General features: G+C 43.0%; 1 protein-coding gene across 1 annotated transcript in view; it reads left to right on the plus strand.

Annotated features, from left to right (window-relative positions):
* The window catches only part of neo1 (neogenin 1), a 160,132-nt gene that overhangs the window by 66,830 nt on the left and 73,481 nt on the right, over window positions 1-19,821 (plus strand). The window contains 2 exon segments of the mRNA XM_022748600.1: window positions 14,996-15,271; window positions 16,131-16,281. Coding sequence (XP_022604321.1) covers window positions 14,996-15,271; window positions 16,131-16,281 — 427 coding nt within the window.

A 19,821-nucleotide genomic window follows, 5' to 3' on the forward strand; every position in this document is an offset into this window, starting at 1 on the left:
ATAAACATGGATGGTATTATGATGGCAGAAGAAAGGGTGGCTTGCGCTGACAGGGGCAAGCTCAAGGTGTGAGAGGTGACACCTCGAAAAAGCATTTCCCTGCGCTCCCACTCAATTCATATCCCACGCTCTGTCTTCCAGCTGACTGGATTTCACTTTCTCCTAAATGCTTTTTTATGCTGGTGGAAAAATAGGAAGAATTAACACCCCCCCACCACCCACCCACCCCAGTTCCACATTTCCCTTAATTATAGTAGATTCATTGATATTTTTTCTTTTGTAGCTAACAAACTGACGAACGTCCACATTTTGCTCGACAGTCCTTAATGGAAAGTTCATTTGCATTTATTTTGTTGCTTTTAGCCAAAGAGTGACAGTCTGCATTCCTCACACAGTGTCACTCAGAGCAAACGTGAGAAGGGGAAAAAAAGGAGGTTTTGAGGGTGCAGGATGGATGGGTAGTGCTTGCCAAGTATTCCTTTGCATTGCAGAGATGAAAATAAAAGGTGTAAAAGAACGGGGCACCGTACGTGTTCTTCATCTGGAATGAAGACTGTTTGGGGAGCTGTTGGAGCCTGTTCAAGCCTGCTTGAACACTGGCTCTGCCTTTATGTGCAGGGGGGCATGACATGTGTGATGCAGTCAAGGCTTGTGTGAGCAAGAGCGAAGTGTGAAAACGGAGAGAGTGTGATAAACAAGGAAGGTGGAAAGCAAGAAAAGGGGATATGTCAATCAAACGAGCAATTCAGCTATGCAGGGAATGTAAAAGAAACTATGAAAGTGATCATCAGTGTGTATGAGTGGATCCTCCCTTGACTGAGCTGCCCTGAACTCTGTGTGTGAGCGCCCTGGGGAGGGTGTTCAGACCTCTTCTTCTCTCCACACCATGCAGCGCCTTCACGGCTTTTTGATTGGTGGATGCAAGCTGTGGAGGTGTCAGATTCAGGGTTGTGTGTATGTGTGAGTGTGCACATGCATGATTTCAGGGCGGGCGTGGAGACATTTGACTCACTGAGTTGTATCTGATGAGACTTGATTGATGATTTTTTTTTTTTAAATAAATAAATAAAGACCTGCAGTGTTTGCATAGAGGCTCCCTGCTGTTAGTGTTGATGTGTCGTGTTATGGAATTGCCTTTTGTACAACTGACTGCATCCTGCTGCAGGGGATGTGGTGTGTGTGCATTCTTCCAAGCTGTAGAATATCTTGTGCTCCAAGGTCAGTGATAAGTATCTCTGCTATTGTTTATTCACATACACAAACACACACACATACACACACACACACACACACACACACACACACACACACACACCCAGGAGAGGCAAAACAGCACTACAACATGTCTTCCATTCTACACACTGCCAACACATTTCCTTTTATCCTGCCTCCACCTCAACCGTCAGCTTCGTTGCACCTCGGCATTTTAACACTCGGGTTTCAATTCCTGCTACATTTACAACCAGGGAACATAAGGCAAGCTTGGATGCAGCTATTGCGTCAAGGAATTTGTCTTTGATGTTAGGGATATATGTATTAAATCTTTTTCGAGGCGAGGGGATTGTGCAACCTCGCGCTTAAAGTATGAAAATATGCCTACCAATTTGTATCAGTGAAACATGGATTACACGAGTGCAGACAGAAGCGCATTATCTTACTTGGGATGTTTTCTTTTTCCCCATGTTGGACAACACAATGCGGAGGCACGCAAATTCCCACATATATATACAATTAAGACTCATCAGAGGTTGATTTTGTTTGGAGGCAGTCGGCATAGCATCTGCTCCCTTTGAAGGCAGCGCGCTGCAGATGGACTGGAGTAATTGCTAATGCCACACTGTCAGGCCGTCCAGGTGTTCTGGAGATCTGTTGCATCCTTTTCCATTAGGGTTGAGTGATTGATTAGATTGCCTTCATTGTTACTTTGTCTTCCTCACTATTCCTGATATGATCATTTCAGTACCTCTTGTTTTGTTTTCCTCTGTGCGCTCTTTGGAGAAAACCCTCCACTGCACATTTGCCCTCAGTAAATATATCCATTTCATATTTGCAAATTTAATTAACCACAATAAATAAACCGTCTAGCTATTAGTACTGCTTAAAGAATTGGCCACTGAGGGTATAAAAGCTGCTCGCTGGATCATCCTCCTGAAGCCGTTTCAACATGTACAGTGCATTTTCAGTTTTTGATGTCTGTGTTTGCTGAGGTTTATTTAGTCTGATTTATACACAGCATCTGCATCTTGCCAGACACGGCTAATGAACTTTGAAACTGTGTTGTTTCATTTCTACACAGGGAGATTGGTCTTCTCATCATGTCGGATCCCTTGCTAAAATTGGTGTGGCTGCGCTTGGCCTGTTATTGAGGCTCACTGAAGCATTTCAGACTGATGTTTACATAAATGTGGAGAAAAAATTGGCACCGATTTCTGAATTTTTTTTTTTTTTTTTAATTTCTTATTTTTTTAGCTCTTGACAGGGACAATCAATCAGTTGTTTATCAATCAGCTAATTATCCAACTAAAAAGCTTTAGCTGAGGCTGCACTGGATTGCCAGAACAAGCCATGCAGCTTTTTAATCATTCCCATTCTTTTCTGTGATGTTTTCTCTTAACTTTCAGCTTTCAGCTCCTCAGACTTGATCAGACTCTAACGATCCGTCATTCTCTTCATTAAACCCCGAACCTGTCACCATTATGTGCCGGAGATTTTTGCGCTTGTATGGCGGCGGAGGGGAGAGTGGCGGGCTGCTAGCTGACATTAATTTACCACACCATCACCTCTTGACGGGGTAAACAATAACAAATGCCCCTGGCTATGTTGAGTGACATCATCACCCTGCACCACATCTGTGTCTTCTGAAACATCTGCTGCTCCCAAGCTTGCCAGTTCGATGCTCATACACATGTAGCCTATACATGCTCACACAAACACAGGCACAGTCCCTATTAAGGGCTTGTGGTGAGAATAGTGGTTTGTAGTCTGTGTCTCGATAGATTGCCTGCCTGCCCCTGTAGCCTACACTTTGAAAGTCAATTCCCTTTAAGTTCAGGAGTCAAGCTGCTCCTTTGTGTAGCATGGTCGACTGCCTGAGCTGCCTCATTGTATCTGCAGCACATTTCATTATCAACTACACCACACTTCCCAGGCTGATATTTCCCAAATATCAGCTGCAGATACTTCACCGTGATATAAGTTACAAACTGCCCACAGACTGTAATGTGATTATGTGTACAAATGTGTACGTTAACAATCACCCTTTAACACATAGCTCACTTTGCAACTCACTGGTGCAGGAAATGTTTGTTTTGTTGTACCTGAGCTTCACTGGGATATAATTTGAAGCAAACACCCACACACTGTTTTAAAGATAAGCGCTAAATTATGCTGAATAATAAGTCCGCTCGCTGCTTGTATGTTGTGGTTAGACACATTTGCATTTAGTTCTCATGGACCTGTGGAAAAGAAGAGGGTGTAATGGGAAACGGTGTGCCGTTTCATTAGTGTGCTACGATGATAAAATAAATAAAGATCCGAAATAATTTTAGAGTCGGTAGGAAGATACAATTTGAAGTGAGCGGTTCCCTGCTGAGGGTCCAGGTCTTCACACCAGGTCTTGGTTTCTACAACACCTTCCAGAGGCTCTCCTTCTCTCTGCCCCTCACTCCATCATTTCTGCAGAGGGAGATGCTCAATTTTCTTCTTGCCCCATCCTCCATCCATCTCATTTCCCCGCTAGCTGCACCACTCGCAGGGCTGGAGCATAAACAGAGCAACAGGGCCGCCGATAGCATCTACAGATGTGCCGCCAACAGCCCGAGATAAGAACCAGCAGCAGCATGCCCCTCTCTAGCAAACAATAGAGCTCCCACTGAAATGTGTGGTGGGAAGATGGAGAGGAAAGGGGAGGGGAGATAGGAATGTGTGGAGACTGATTGAATGCAACTCTGAGAGTAATGCAGGGAATGAGAAAGAGACGGCGCAGAGGCAGAGCAGAGGCTGAAAAATTGGAAGGAAAGGTGGATGGTGCTGTCGGGAGGCAGAGCGAAGGAGAGAGGTGAATGTGGAGAGGTTATCCCTTCAGCTCGTATATCTGTGTGTCCATCAACGGCAGGACATGGGTGTGTTTGGCTCCTTTATCTGGATGGCCTGGTGGGTTAGCGGAGGGCGTAGGGGCCCTTCATTCCAGGGGAGAGGGGCGTCGCTCGGGGCCTGAAGGAAACAAGCAGTTGACGAAAGATGTAAGGAAGGGTCGGCAATAGCTGCTCTTTGTTGCACCTGTGTTGGATTTGATTGACATCTCCTTCATAATCCCACAGGTGACTCCTCTGACATTGGAGGCCGCTCCGTTGAGCTTCTCCCTGCATCCTCTCTTACCTCTCACCCCCCCCTCCCCCTCTGATAAGGGAGCAAGGGGAAAGGGGGGGAGGTGAGGCAGAAAGAACGAAGGGGATGTATGGTCGTAGTGCCAACACATTTATCTGTGCTCTGGATAATGGGAGCAGCCGCTGCTACAGTCTCCCATGGCAACGACCTCTGTAGAAGGTTAGCTTCAAAATGGGCCAAGAATGAGCTAAACTCCCGGTGATAAAATAAGACACCTTAACATGATTAGGGGCCCTAATGCAATCAGTATTGTTTCAACTACGACTATTACCTGTAATGAAAAGGGGCTCTTTCCCCCTGGATGGTGTGGGGTGTTGGCTTGGCTGGAGGTCTGACTGCGAACAGGTGGGAATGCAGAGGAGACATGCGATACCCTGGAACTAGAGATTAAACGCTCACACGCTGACTCACAACCTGAGGATCATGCGGAACGATCGAGTTCAACACAGACGCACGGTCACGATCCCTCAGCTTTCCTCACAAGCACCACGGCACAAGAAAGCAATTATCGATTGACGGAAAAATTAATCAGTCAGTCGTTTTTCACTTGTGACAGTTTGATGCTTTTCTCTGTCTTATCTGATAGTAAACACAATATCTTCGGGCTTGTTTCGTAGAACAGACAACCCAAAAAACGCTCACCTCCACCTCTGAAATTGTGTTGAGGATTTTGTAACAATTGTCTACCATTTAGACCAAATGGTTAATCAATAAATTGAGAAATTATCCCGAAGATGCATTGATAATGAAAATAACCATTACCTCGCATCCGTGAGCCCGTGTTTTACAGTGACGCCCGGAGAACTGATAAATGACCCCTGCTGTGTGGGCGTGGTCTCCGGCTGACTGGAGATGGTTCCACAGAAACTCGCAGCTTGTTCCGGCCAACACACACTATATGTGCGGTGTGTGATTGTTGTAGGTTTCATTAAACATTTTTAGCAGATAATAATGAGAGGTGGATAATATGACGATATATAACATGACACAGTATGAAGTTGTGTTTTCTCCTCCATTCACGGCGTGAGAGTGGTTCAAACCAGTGAGCAGGAAAAATGTTAGATTTTTGGTTTTGTGATTTCTGCACGACCGTGATGAAGCGCAGTTCTGTTCTTTGATTTATCAGCTATTTGCCGGACTAGTCAGTCAGTTCCACTTACGGATGAACAGCCTGTTTTGAATCAACAATCCTCGCAGTGCATTAATACATTTAACTACGAACCATATAAACATTTGACACAGATAAACAATGTAATAAGTCGCTGATAAAAGCACAGTTGTGGAATCGAAACAAACGTTTGGCAAATGGAATCTTGATTCTCTTTTCATTAACGTTCCCATGGCAACTGACCCAGCCCCGTCATGTGTCCGTCTCCATCCATCACCATCCATGAGCCTCCTTGTAGTCTCTCCTCATGTCTGTTCCCGCAACAGGCAATCAGGAGCTGTCAGAGTGCCAACTGTGCCAGCAGCTTCATCCTGATGTGTCACTTCCCATCTAGACGCAATTGTTTGTGTGTGATTTCATTGTTGGCTGATTTTGGGGTTTTTCTCTCTCTCTCTCTCTCTCTCTCTCTCTCTCTCTCTCTCTCTCTCTCTCTCTCTCTCTCACTAGAAATTCAGCAATCAAACAAGCAACTTGTCACGCTAGTAACATGCCTGACAGAGAGACTAGTTACCGATATTTGTTTAGAACAGACCTCTTACAGCTTATTGTCCTCTAAAGTGTGTGTTATGTTGCCTATTTTGCCCATCGTAGTAGGAAGAAATAACTTCTGTAGGGAGTGAGAAGTGTAGCAATAAGGTGGAGTTGACTTCTCCTCGCCTCAGTTGTACTCTAAACAGCAGCTGTGCCCCGGGGCCCATCCGCTGATAGTCATAAATGTTTTGAAGGGCCTTCTTTGCACAACATCTGGTCTGCACCGAGAGTGGTTTAGCAGTGAAAACATCCCTCCCCTGGCTAAGAGCTAGCCGAGATGTTAAGCCCTGCAGAGTTGTCTTAACAAACTTAAAGGTGTCTGCTGGCTGAGATTCAGTGCCTTGGATACGCGTCTCCTACTCCAACAGGCCTCTGCTTGCATCGGTTCTTTCTTTTTTTTTTTAACAACGAAATGGTGTATTATTTTACTGACTGCCTGCTGCCATCATTGTCTTGAGGTTGTCATACTGGAAATTTAACAACGGGCTGATCTGTCAGTCCGCAGCACCAGTTCTCTTCTGAGGGTTTTACAGGACTGTCTTCAGGCACCGGCTGGTTACGAGGTCAGATTCAGCTCTCTCTGTCAGCTCCTGCACCAGAGAGCCACTTTTACAGCCCAGTAGATAAAATAAGAGCTCCTGTCTGAGGCCGACTCCTGTCGAGCACCACCCATCCATCTTCTGTCTGTCCTTCTCGTGTGTGTGTGTGTGCGTGTGTGTGTGTGTGTGTACACAACAGAAGCATTTCTATGTTTGGGGAGTGTCTGTGCTTTTGAGGCTGCCATCGTTCTGCACACATATCGTAGAGTTAAAAAAACAAAACAAAAACCAATTCCTTGTGAAGCCACAGTCTTTCCGCTGATTAACTGATTGCTCATCACATGTTTCAGTCGGGGTCATCGGAGTGAGCTGTTCTAATTTTAGCTCCGCTTTAAAGTGGTGTCATTGTTGTCTGTTTATTTCAGCAGACAGCTGTTTGGATTAGATTAAAACTAAACATATTTGATGAATGAAGCGGGAACTATTTTTATTCTCCAACGTCATTTGTGTCAGGGCAGTCACTCACAGTCACCCCACCCTGCTGGTGAAAAAGACAGATATGTTGTTGTGGTGATGCAGCACAGCCTGTGCATTTCATCATTTCCTCAGTGCATCAGGCTTGTCAGGCCTCATGTATGATGAAGGCCCTCAGTGACTTCTTTATTAAATTCCAGCATGCAGTCATTAATTAATCCTGTTTGCACTCTTGTCAAACTTGGAAGACATCCCACCTGCCACCCCCGACAGGATGAAGGTTGCTGAGTGACGAACGTCGGCAAACATCTTTTCCGACACTGACAGGACCTTCAACGTTTCCGTTTCCCTCTCTTCTCTTGACTTTTTGTTGTGTGTGAAAGTTGTCCAGATTATCAGATCATTGAATCTTCCTCTATAAAGCCATACAAACTTTGTAATTAATCACTGAAGTTTTATTTTCTTTGACCACATTCCATATTCATATTAAACCAAAAAAAAAAAAAGGAAAAGAAAAAGGCAAAGCAAACTCCCTCTTGGCATAGGATATAAAGAATTCATGCTGTGGTTTTCATGTTACATGCGCAGCCACTTTACAGCGTCACCAAAGCACCACCCCTCAAAGCGAAATTTCACAATGATCTCGGCTGCATCAGAGAGATCGAAGAACTTTTTTCAGTGCAGCGTAAACCCTGAAGCGGCTTTTATTAAGAGTGATAACGGGGGGTGGGTGAACAATGTTGTGCTTTTGTTGTTTGGAGGGAATGCCTCCACTCAAAGGAGTGTCTGAGTGGGTTTTGCAATGCAGTTCAATTAAAGTTTGATAACAGATAGAGCAGAAGAGAAAACCAAGCATTTGTCTCTCAGAGCAGCCATCGTTTTTTTTTTTTTACACATTGTTTATTGCACATCAGTTTGAGTGGTGCTGCCTGCGCTTACGCACACAGGATTGCATGTGCATACACACATAGAGTGCATTAATACATGAATAATCACACACAAACAATGCTTTACCAATGGGAGGTTTAGTTTCTTGCACTAAACCTTCTGAACATTTTGGCCCAACAGTGCTTTTTCAGAAACCCAGGGGGAATTGGCTCACTGGCATTTTAATCTATTTTTAAAAGTAAACCCTGAAGTTGGATGTATAACACTCAAATAAGTGAAACTTATAGTTTTTTTAAGGCTTTAATCTGGCATTAGAAATAATTCTGAAGAGAAATATCACACAAAATCCTTCCAGTCTGCACACAGGAAGCCGAAATCCCAACAGAACAAGGTGTGGGATGCCTTTAAGATATTTCTGTTTTATGAGGCAATCCAATACAACAGCCCTGGTAGCCATGATATCTCTGCAAAGCTTATAATGTTCAGCATTTGTCGACACTGTCAGGAGTGTTGGGTTAAACTCTGCGGTCATTTTTGGGGCTAAACTTTGTGGTGTTGGATTGCATTACATTATATTGAAAGGTGTTTTTTTTTTTATCCATTCCTGTTCGCTGGAATGAAGTGAACGAGCAGCTCTATTACTGTGCCAACACAATTAGAAGCTTTAGAAAGGTAGGCAGCTGTGACTGTATTGCATTGTATTAGATTGCACAAGTATGCCTAATAAACCAGTAACCCACAGTGTGTCTGTCAAGAGTTTCCCTTTGTGTTTGAGCGAGAGGATTTCTGTTTAAATTTGTACATTTGAAATTGTCTCAAAGTACATAATATCAATAAGGCGTGAATACTTCACTGTTTTACTGTAAGAATGTAACCGTATGTTGGCTGATTAGCATGATTTGCTGTAATAGAGGAAGCCCTTAGAAGTATTCTCCCCTGAAGCTCTGAAACCTTCAATTAGGGAATTAATTATCACTTTCACTGCAGCTGGTCTTAAAGGGAGCACCAACAGAAAGAGGCACTGAACTGAATAAAGCAAAGCACATATTGTACTGGGGAATTTTACAGCAGGGAAATACTTTTAGACCTCGCCTCAGCACACACTTCTCAAAGCCAATACATCTAATAGACATTATTATCTCCTCTTTCTTTTTTTTTTGTTGAACTACTTGATTACTCTGTCACTCCCCCATTCATACTAACGTCTCAGATGTTCATTGCCATTGATTGGATTTCTTCACACTCTGTCTAATTTACTCTTCATCCGGGGGTTTGTTGGATCCACGTCCTCACCTTTTATTTATTTATTTATTTATTTTTTGTTTGCTCAGCAAACTTGATTTGGCTCCATGTGGTGTTTTTTTTTTCATGAGATTCATAAATGCACCAACAACAGGCTTGTGATTGCTCCTGACTTTGTGTGCAAAACTGGAATAGGTCTGTTGATTAGGGAGGACTGTGTTGAATGAAAAGGTGGAGCTAGGGAGGGTGTCATTATTGTTCAGCTCTCTTTGAATGGTCATATACTAGTAAATATCAATTTGTAACAGTCAGTGCAATCTAGCAATAATTCTGACATCTGGGGGCTTTAATTTACCTCCTTTTTAGTGTAGCCACTTTCCTTAAATCTGGCTTGTGTACTTCTCTTTCAGGTATTGATTCCCCACATTTCCCAGAATGACTTTAACTATTCCAGGAGAATGGGCAGGAGCTTGCTGAATTCAGAGGGGGGAGAAGTAGTGGCAATAATAGCGTGATAAGAGCGAGAGTCCCAGTTGTGGCTGTGTTACATTCTGGTCTACTGATTTTGCTAGCAGTGTAGAAATTGGGATTGCTGTCTCTTTTGTGATATGTTTCTTCCTTCTGATGTGGAAGAGCTGTTCATAATTGCAAAATGTCAAATCTAGAGACAAGCCCCCCGATCTTTGACTCTAGGGGCCTGACACTAAAACGAACTGGGTGTAGGGCATGAACATCTGAAACAACTTCTACAGGTGCTGGATCAAGAAACAAACTGTAGTCAAACAAAAGATCTGCTCACCGCTCTGGTAGCTCCCAGCTATTCTTTTATTTAACGGAGTAACATTTAACTGATTTAGTAAATCACTAAACAACAAACCCAGCGATGCAAAATAAATCTCTAATAGCTTTTTCTTTACCACTCTTTATGTTTTCTAGTTCAACTGCATTAAAGTAAAAGTGGCTCAGAGTTGCAACATGCATTAGTCAGTCTCCCACAATGCCTGTAGGCACGACTCGTCCAGTATAGGCATGATGTGCTGCTTTGTTTCTGTCTCTCTTTCTGAGATTATGGTCTTTTTTGCAGTTTGTAATTGATGACTGTCGATATGACGGTCAAATTCAATTGCTTTTGCAGCACAGTTTTCAGTGGTTATCTTGTTTAGCATTAGGAATTGTAGAAATTGTACTTTTCATCAGCTTCCGTCATAAAGATTTGTGGAGTCGAAGAACATGTCACATATTGCATTGATAGTGTTCTGGAAAAATGTTCATTTCAAAATACCTGTTTTGTTTTTCCCTAATTAGTCAAATCATTTCATGCATGATTTCTATGGTAAAAGGAAGTAAAGAATTAAAGGTTAAAATAAGAAGCTTGTCTGTTAAGAATCATTTAGTACCAGTTTTCATCGGTGTTTCAGTGGCTTGGAAAATATGAGTTGTGTCCGATTTCTTTTATTTATTTATTTTTTTACATTCCAAATTTCCACAGTGTAAAATGAGTTATTTCATGTTACCAGTCAAAACACAGAGCGTTGTAGGCCAATGCCATATAAGGAGTCCAACTCCAGAATGTAAGCTCCGAGCCAGTTTCATGTTTTTTTCCTTAATTACTTAAACTGACACAGCTTGAAAATATGTAGCATAGAACACAGTTGTATTTTTGATCCAAGGTGAAAGGCAGCCATTTGGCAGTCAGTTACTAATTCAGCCGAATCTAGAGGGAGATTCTTAAAGCCTTCTGCATATTCCATTAAGCTGCTCATTGTTATTCTATACCTGATTTTAATTAGGAATAGTAGGAACCCAACTGTGTGATTTAAGTGTATGTGTGTGTGTGTGTGGATGTGCCTGTGCAGTTTCGCTCTGAGGCGGGGTAGACGGTCGTTACGCCTGTTCGTAGCTCTCTGCAGCGCAGTTCTACTCTGCTAATCTCCATCCATTGATGGACACATTCATTCATTAGCATTCATATGATTATAAGCTCTGCTGGCAAAGCCAAGCAGATGATGTAGGGTTTGGTGAATCTAACGAACCAGACTTCACAAAGGAGGAATTTGGTGTTTTATTTTTTTATGAAAATGCTGCTTGGAGGCGCTCTAGTACTCTTATTCCTACAAAGACAATGCTTTTCATTAGCATAAAACTCTTTCCATGCATGTGTTTTGACCACTGAGACATTATTGCTCCACTGGAGTCATTTGGCCTCATCACACTCTGGTAATAAGAGTGGAGATTGGCAGTACAGCACTTCTGTTCGATAGATGGTGCTGAGCAAGGGTGTGGAAAATGAAGCTCCAACCCAGTCGATTTAAATGGAGAATTGTGATTAATTGGAATCGATAGCTTTAGCATCAACACTCACTACTTCCCATCTACAGTGCCCTGCCTTCGCCCACACTTAATGTACTTTAGCTGGTGCCGTAACACACATGCATATTGGAGACATCATAACGTGAAGCGTCCATTTCATTATCACGCGCTGTTACCAAATGGCAGGGCTACATCTAAAGTGAGTTAGGATCCCCATCAACACTCATTCACGCACAAACACACACACACACACACACACACACACACACCTTGAAGACACAGCAAAGTGATGAACTCAGTGTGGAGAGATGTGATGAGGTGAGAGGAACAAAGCATTAGTCGATTGAGAGGTGGAAGAAGAGCAGAGTCAGTGCAGACGGAGTCAGAAAGTGCTCACAACAATCTGCACGCAGGTTGTGAGGGCGCGACGTTCTCTCCCCTCTCTGCAAAGGTTCAGTCTTCGTGGAGGCATAATTTCTTGTTGTGTCTGCAGATGAATTTCAGGGCTCTCTCTCTCTCTCTCTCTCTCTCTCTCTCTCTCTCTCTCCTCTGTGTCCTATGTGGGCCAAATGTCAAGTCTCAAGCCATTACACAAGGTTGCGGGTGTAGCTCTAGCTTTTAGAGCCGGGCTGCATTAACTCGGGGCCATTGTCTTCGACCTCATCTTCTGAAATGTCATTGCTCCGTGGGCCGGAGGATTTCCCTTCCTGTGAAGAGGGAGCACTGTCTAAAGTTTTAGTTAAAGCCGGTCCACGCCTCTAGCTTTTCTTTATCAGATTGGTACAGTTAGGCAGTGAGCCGCGACAGATATGCTGTTTGATCTCTGAAGTAGCTACAAGTGTTTATTGTGCCTCGTGGATACATGAAGATATGAGTGCTGAATCGTGCGGTATCTTGAGTGCCGTGTGAGCTAATGCCATTTTGTGTGTGTAAATGTAAGATTAGACAAACATCAGCTTTCCTCTATGCCTTTTATTCACTATCAGCCATCAGCCACCCCGTATTGTCCACTTTGAGAATTAACATTTATTAATTTGTGGCACACAAACCCTTGAGTGCCAAGCAAAATAAAACGGATACTCAGGACCACTCCTCTGAAACTCAGATACACACTAAGATGAACAGTTGTGCACTCACTAGAGTAACATCAAGCCCTCTTAAAGCATTGCCTTCTTTTATAAATCAATTTTGTTGATATCATATTGATACTGAAATTAGTCATTACAAGTGGAAAGACACAAGAGCTTCTGTATTAGCTTATAATTTACAGTGTAAAAAGAACATGACATTCGTATTCAGAGGTTTCATTATTACAGTCAATATTAACACCACTAATATGTAATTGACTATAGCTGCATAACCTGCAATGAAATGTCTTTCCTTTTTCTTTATAAATCAAATTTTCACTGAAAGCCTGATTAAAAAAAAAAATGTCCCAGAATCCCCCACCTAACTTTCGTCAGACTGATTACTCACACTACACTACAGCTGTTAATCATAAAAACAGTATTTGATTCAGTGCAGAGCTTCAGTGGCTCTAATCTAAATAATTCAGCTGAGGCTTTTTCTTTTCTACCTTGCGATGATTATACAGTTGGTGATTGGCAGCCTTGATACAAAAATATCAGCAGTGGCATCAGTTAAGCCCATATTAGCTTAACCATTGTGCTGAGATAGAAAGCTGCGTGTGTCGGCCCGGGCCAAGAGGGGAGCCTGTAGCTGTTGGGGCCCTTATCTGAAAGTGTGATTTACCCTGGAGCCACTCTTGGCAGGGGATTTGAAGAGCTGTCTGCAGGTGAGAGGGGGGCAGAGATGCCAAATCATCACTGTGCATGTCTTCAGCATCACTTCCTGCGTAAGAGCACAGTTACAGAAGACACCTTACGTTCATGAATAGATAAATGTAAACTGGAACCGGCCTCTTTCTTTTATCCTTAGTCTTAGTTTTTATCCATTCATTCCTCACACACACACACACACACACACACACACACACACACACACACACACAGACTACCAAGGAGACAACCACAGTCAGCCCAGAAACTCAAGAGGCCCTCCATGCTGTGTAATAACACAGCATGATATTCTTTTTTATTGTAGATGGAGTGGCCTTTTACTTTTTAAAAGCAACTCTTCCTTCTTCACTAATAAACCCAAGAATACCATTTGCAGTTTACACATTGTAAGTTCTTTTTAATTGAAGCTATTGTGTGCGATTGTCTCAAACGTGACCCGTGAGTGTTGGTTTCAGATCAATGGCTTCAAACACAGGAAATAATTATTTTGCGTTGAGATGAAAGTCGGGGTGCAGGAGCACAAACAGCCTGTGGATCCAGCCTTTTTTAATTAGTGCTGTGTGTCTCCTGCTCTCCGTGGCAAATTAACATCCACCATAGAGGATAAGTGATTGTGCTACACAACTGTGTGTGGTTGGTTGTGTTTCAGGATTTGTGTGTGCAAGAGGTCGGGGGTGTTGGGTAGGGGGTAGGGGGTGGGGCGGTGGGGTGGCAGATTTTGGCCTCTTCCACTCCTGAGAATCTATCATAAACGTAAGACTAAACCAAATCTATATCTTTGAAAGTGTTTCAGACAGTTTGAAACACTTTTTTATCCGTCTGTTTTCCCGTTCTGGCGCAGAAAAAGTATGACTCACTTCCAAATGTTTTGAAAATATATATAGTTGAAAGTAGAATAAGTGAAATTGAATAAATTTAAAGCAAAACTATTTTCTCAAAGCCAAATCAGTCAAGGTGCCTTCACTGCAGCTAATCTGCAAAGGCTGGATTTTCACAAAAGCAGTCATTTTAAATTCAGCTAATTTCAAAATGTCTCCATTAAAGCCCACAAAAACGTCAGTATTTCCTCACAAGATTAAATAGTGATGACTGAGCTGCCGTCAAAGTAATAAGAAAAAATGTAGGTATTATTTATCAAGAATTCACATAAAAAAAAAAAACTAATAAATAAAAACTTATAAAACTAATCTGCTTCATCAGGACTGTGTGGGTGTGGTTTGAATAGTTTGACAGCGAAGAAAAGCATCACAAGCTGATTCAGACTCTAATTCAAATGTTGCTAAGTCTTGACGGTGGGTGCACAGGAGACGGTGGGTGCACAGGAGACGGTGGGTGCACAGGAGTACAGCACTGCGCAAAAGTTTAAGCCAATAAAAGTAAAGTGAGGATGTGTTCAGAAATAATGTTCATGAATAGTTTTTATTTATCAATTAACTTCACTCGAAGTGCAGTAAGCAGGAAAACACACATCCAATTGATGTTTGGTGTGACCATCCTTTGCCTTTAAAGCAGCACCAGTAGCATCTTGTTGAAGAACTAGACACAGCTCTTTAGGATTTTAGGATTTTTTTTCTTCAGTACAGGTCAGATCATTTGTTCCACGGCTGATGTTGAGGTGATTGCTGGTTTTACATCATTCCCTTGTCTTCATCTTTCAGGGATGCCCAGGTTTGCCAGCCAGCCAGCACCGACCACTGTGCGTCTAGGGGACAGTCAGGTGGTGGCGTGTGAGGTCAACTCGGATCTGGTGCCCTTCACCCGGTGGGAGAAAGACCGTCAGCCACTGGAGCCGAGCGCCAGGTTGGTCCAGCTGCCGAGCGGAGCCCTGGTGATCAGCAACGCCTCGGAGGCCGACGCTGGCCTCTACCGCTGTATGGTGGAAAACGTGGGCTCGTCCAAGTCCAGCGACGAGGCCCAGCTCCAGATACTGCCAGGTAACTCGAGGAAAATAAAGTCATGCCAGACAGCAAGTCAGAGGTTGTTAGAATGTGTAGTCATAGTTTCTGTCACAAACTGATGATTTCAGATAATAATGAAAACATTTATCCTGCCTGTCCTCAGTTGTTACCTGTTTATCAAACATTTCTGTATGTTTTAGCTTCTAGGCTGTTGTAGAACATCTTGTGTGGTAAATTGAAATCAATATATCATTCAGAGAAGATATTAGAGGTCATAAATCAGACTGCAACAAGAAGTCTTTATTTCTGGATGTGTCAACCATGGAAATTGATAGAAATTTTGTTTGGATGCTACCAGATGTAATAGTGTTAGAAATACATTCATAGTTATTTGGATTCTTTAAAGTCATCAATCAACTTGAGAATAAAGTAACTTGTTTTTGGAGAGAGAGAGACTTTGAGAGGTGAAAATGGTAGAAGAATGAAAATGATTTCATACATGTCTGTTTTTCAGGTAAAATCTTGTTTTAAGCTTCATGAAATTAAGATCTAAGCTAAACTCATAACAGGATGATTAGAAGATGACACTGTCGTGTATGTCGGGGTCACACATGTCCTGGTTATTGCAGGATACCACTCAGGCAGTTAGTTGCAGCTGGAGTTATATTGGGTTACTTTGAACTCCTAAAGAGCCGAGACTTCAGCTGTCTCAGACATCAACATGGACATTCTTCATCTGACCATTCTTGGTTTGGGTGTCAGGAGCGACTGCCCTTCAGACATGATTTCTATTGAAGTTTTTAAGACGGACGACACCCAAATGAAGCTCCGCTTCATTGACTCACCCCAACCTTAACCTCGGCCTTAACCCTGACCTTTTTCTCTCCCATCTAAGAAACTGGAGAAGAGAGGAAGCTGGAGTTCCTGGTGCAGCCCGTGTCTGTGACCAAGGTGGTGGGCGCCAGTGTGCTGCTGCCCTGTGTGGTCGCTGGTTATCCTGCACCGCATGTCCGTTGGATGTTTGGAGACAAGCTGCTACAAGAAAGGTATGAACATGCACCTTTTTGATCTGTTTGAGGTACTACAGAAGCCTTAGATGCTGCAAATATACTTGAGGCATATTTCTGTTTTAAATCATGTAGAAACAAGTGTGTGAAACCCTTTTCAAACCCTTCTTTCAAAATCGGCTTTACACATCAAAGTTGCCATAAGTTAGTCTAAAGCTATACACTGCTGTGTTCAGTGTTCCCTGGCTTTCACACACTCAAAGCCTTCATTGAGAAGCAACACAGACTGTAATGTACTGCTCCTTTGTACCTGGTGCCTCTGGCCTCCAAAAGCTAACCTCTTAGTCCTGGCGCCTGCTCCCTAAGGTGTTAATGCTATTCTGCCACCGTTACCCAGAGAGCCCCAGGGGGCAAGACCTGGACGTGCCAACAGAGCCACTTCAGCTGGGAGACAGGCCTGTAGGTTTGCCAGCCGAGGGGAAGTTCACAAATTAAGAGCCAGGAGAGAGTGTCACAGCGCCTGTGCTCTCACTCCTCTGGCGCTCATTAGCTCAGGCAGAGCAGCTCAAATCCCTTGGAGAGAATTGCATTGGACATGGGAAGTTTGATTTCCACCAATTAAGAAAGCACTTTGTTTACCTAACCCCTGTGTACCGGTCCTGCAGAATAATAACTTTGCAACTTGTGGGGTGAACGGGGAGGAAAAAAGAAAAAAAAGCTGAAATAGAGCTCATTCATCTAAATCCAGCCCAGAATGGGATTTCTGCCTTCAGTGAAATTAAATGTAAGGTCATCACATTGGTAACCACAAGGCTCCACTGTGGTATGAGCTAGAATATCATTACACTTTCCAACCTTTAGTTCTCAGCACAGCCCCACATCTCAAGTTAAATGTCTTTAACACCTATGGAATTGTCCGTGAGTACCTCTGACCTCCAATGGGAGCTGACTAAAAGGTACTTATTAATCTACCTTGTATTAATTACAAAACACTATCCAGTGTGCATACCCCCCCCGCCCCCCCAAGGGTGTCTCTGCTAGTAATTAGCAAGCGTACTCTGAACAACCAGGGAGGTCTTCGCGATATTGAAGTGGACCCCCACGCTCCTGCCTTCAGAGCAGAGATGGATTGTGCGGCGAATACATTACTGAGGCCGCTCTTTTGATTTCAATACGACATTGACAATTAGAAAGAAAAGCAGTGGAACTTTCTCTTTTCTCCTTGAGAGTCTCCTGTCCCTCTCAGGCGTTACATGAGAGATAGAAGAGCTACTGTCAATTAAAACTTGGCGTGGTATGCAGTGAAAGGGAGAGAGAGAGGAAGAGGAATAGGCAAAGGGTGTCTAATTGGTCTTTGGTGCACAGCACAAACAGGGCCTTCAAAGTGGCGACGGCGAAGCTGCAGACATGAGATGAAAGTTTATGAAGATGTGTCAGAGCTACCAGTCGGAGGCAGGGTGACTCGCCGACAGTGGGGATTATCACGTTAAACTTCTGCTGCTGATGCTTCCGCTCGGTCGTGCCTCTTGTTTTCTGTCCGTCACTCTCTCAGTCTGTGTTTCACAATAACAGATGGCCAGTTTTAACCTGAGCGACAGATGATGCGCAGGTGATTCAAAATATGTGCCACGTGAAACCATGTGTGGTAGCCCTCAAACAATACACATTCTTGGATGTCTAATATTAATTCTCCCCTGTGAAGGCCAGTTCATTGCACATTACAAAACATGATATCACCCTAATGACATGGAGAGGAAGCTCTTGGAATCATCCAGTTTATTGTCTGGCACATGGTCCATGCAGATTCTCAGAAACTCAAGCCGGTGACAAAATTTTTACCTCAGACATGCGGATGTGGAAACCATGAATTGGCCTTAATTCTTTGCTCGTTGTTCTACTAGCTGACTGACTCCTCAGGGGGACAACGGGATACTTTTAAAGACACAGTGGAGTCCTTCAAAAGTCTTTTGAAAATGTACCATATGAAGGGTTTCTGTCTTAAGTCTTTGAAGAGTCTCATCGGTATGTTATTCAGAAGACAGACGCTGCTGTTTCTTTTGTATCACCTGTCCATATTGCCATGTAGGTCTTAAGGGCTGCTGTAAAACTCTCTGATGTCTGTGATGACAGATGGGGACAGAGCAAAGACCTGAAATGGAAAATTTAGAACAGGTGGTTGTCTAACTCTCTTGTTGAGTTAGTGTTTCAGTCCCCTAGAACTCCAATATGACGGTAACCTTACAACGCAATGTTTTTGTGCAGGTGTGATTTCACTCTTCTGCCTGACAACACCAGCAATAAATATTTATTACGAAAAACAGAATTTTCTGACTGGAAAAAAAAAAATCCGGAACCACTCATCTTTCTCTCAGCTGGGAAGGGCGCCATCTTTTTCCCCGAGTTTGTGGGTGTACGGCGTGCATGTGGTGAGGGTGACGTTGCATCTCCAGGTGTGATTGATTTGGTACAATGTTCCTAACTAGAGGGTGATTATTCAAACGGCTGCAAGTTCAGTGAAATGAAATAAGACAACATTCCTCTTTCACTTTGTCATTTTTTTTTTTGTTACAGTCGTGCACAAAAGATGCCCGTAGTTGGTTACCGTTGCAAACACTTGTGGTAAAAGAGACGACAAGAAGTAGTCTGACATGTTCATCGTTTTTGTCGGCACAGATTCTCTGCCACTGTCGCTGTCAGTCTGCGCATTAAAAGAATGTGGAAATACATGAATTTATTTTCTCCCAATATGACTGAGGTGGAAAATTTGGTGCATCAGTAAAAGCAAAAGGCAGCAAAGTGCAATTGAAACAAACTAAGCAAATAAACCATGATGTACATGAATCATGTGACTTGAAGTCCACTGAAGAGACTACAAGTAGCAGCCGATGAAAACATCAGATGTGTGCGGAGCGATGAGGAGAGGCCGTACTTCCATTATGTTTTTTACATTGTTTTTCAACATTTGAGGTTCGACTGGTTCTCTGTTAATCACCTCCTCCTGTTGCACAGTTCTTCTTCTGCAGTAGAAGAAGAACTTGAGTAGTTCATTTCAATGGAGACACCTAAAGACACTTGACGCAGGATAAAACAAGCAGTTATCCCATGTTTTTTTTCCCCCGCATCAGTCGCAATAAAATATTATCGGGTTGATCTTTTCTAGTTTGATTCCAGCAATAAATCTATATATTAATGACATGAAAACCAATTACTTTTAATGCTAAAAGTTCTATATGTTTTTTGTGTCATTGTGTTCAGCTGAGGGGTCTCCGCACAGTATCATGAATGAAACAGATTGATGTTGCTGTACCTACTACACTATGGCTTATTCTACTACAACATGCTGTTTATGTATTCACCAGTGTCCTGATCCCAGCCTCAAATTCATTTAGGCTGCGAGCGAGTCTATTGCCAAGGACACCAAGCTCGCAATTTATTCTGATTAAGCTCAGCAACACCATAATAGAATATTAACACTTGAAGCCGCTCAGTCAACGAGTTGAAAATACATTCTTAGTTATTGCCCTGTGAGTCACTGATAGCATCCGCAGGTGAGTATGCACAGAGAAACGGGCCCTTGGA

The sequence above is a fragment of the Seriola dumerili genome, unplaced genomic scaffold, assembly GCF_002260705.1.
Source record: "Seriola dumerili isolate Sdu_G_001 unplaced genomic scaffold, Sdu_1.0 BDQW01000011.1, whole genome shotgun sequence".
Taxonomy (NCBI): domain Eukaryota; kingdom Metazoa; phylum Chordata; class Actinopteri; order Carangiformes; family Carangidae; genus Seriola; species Seriola dumerili.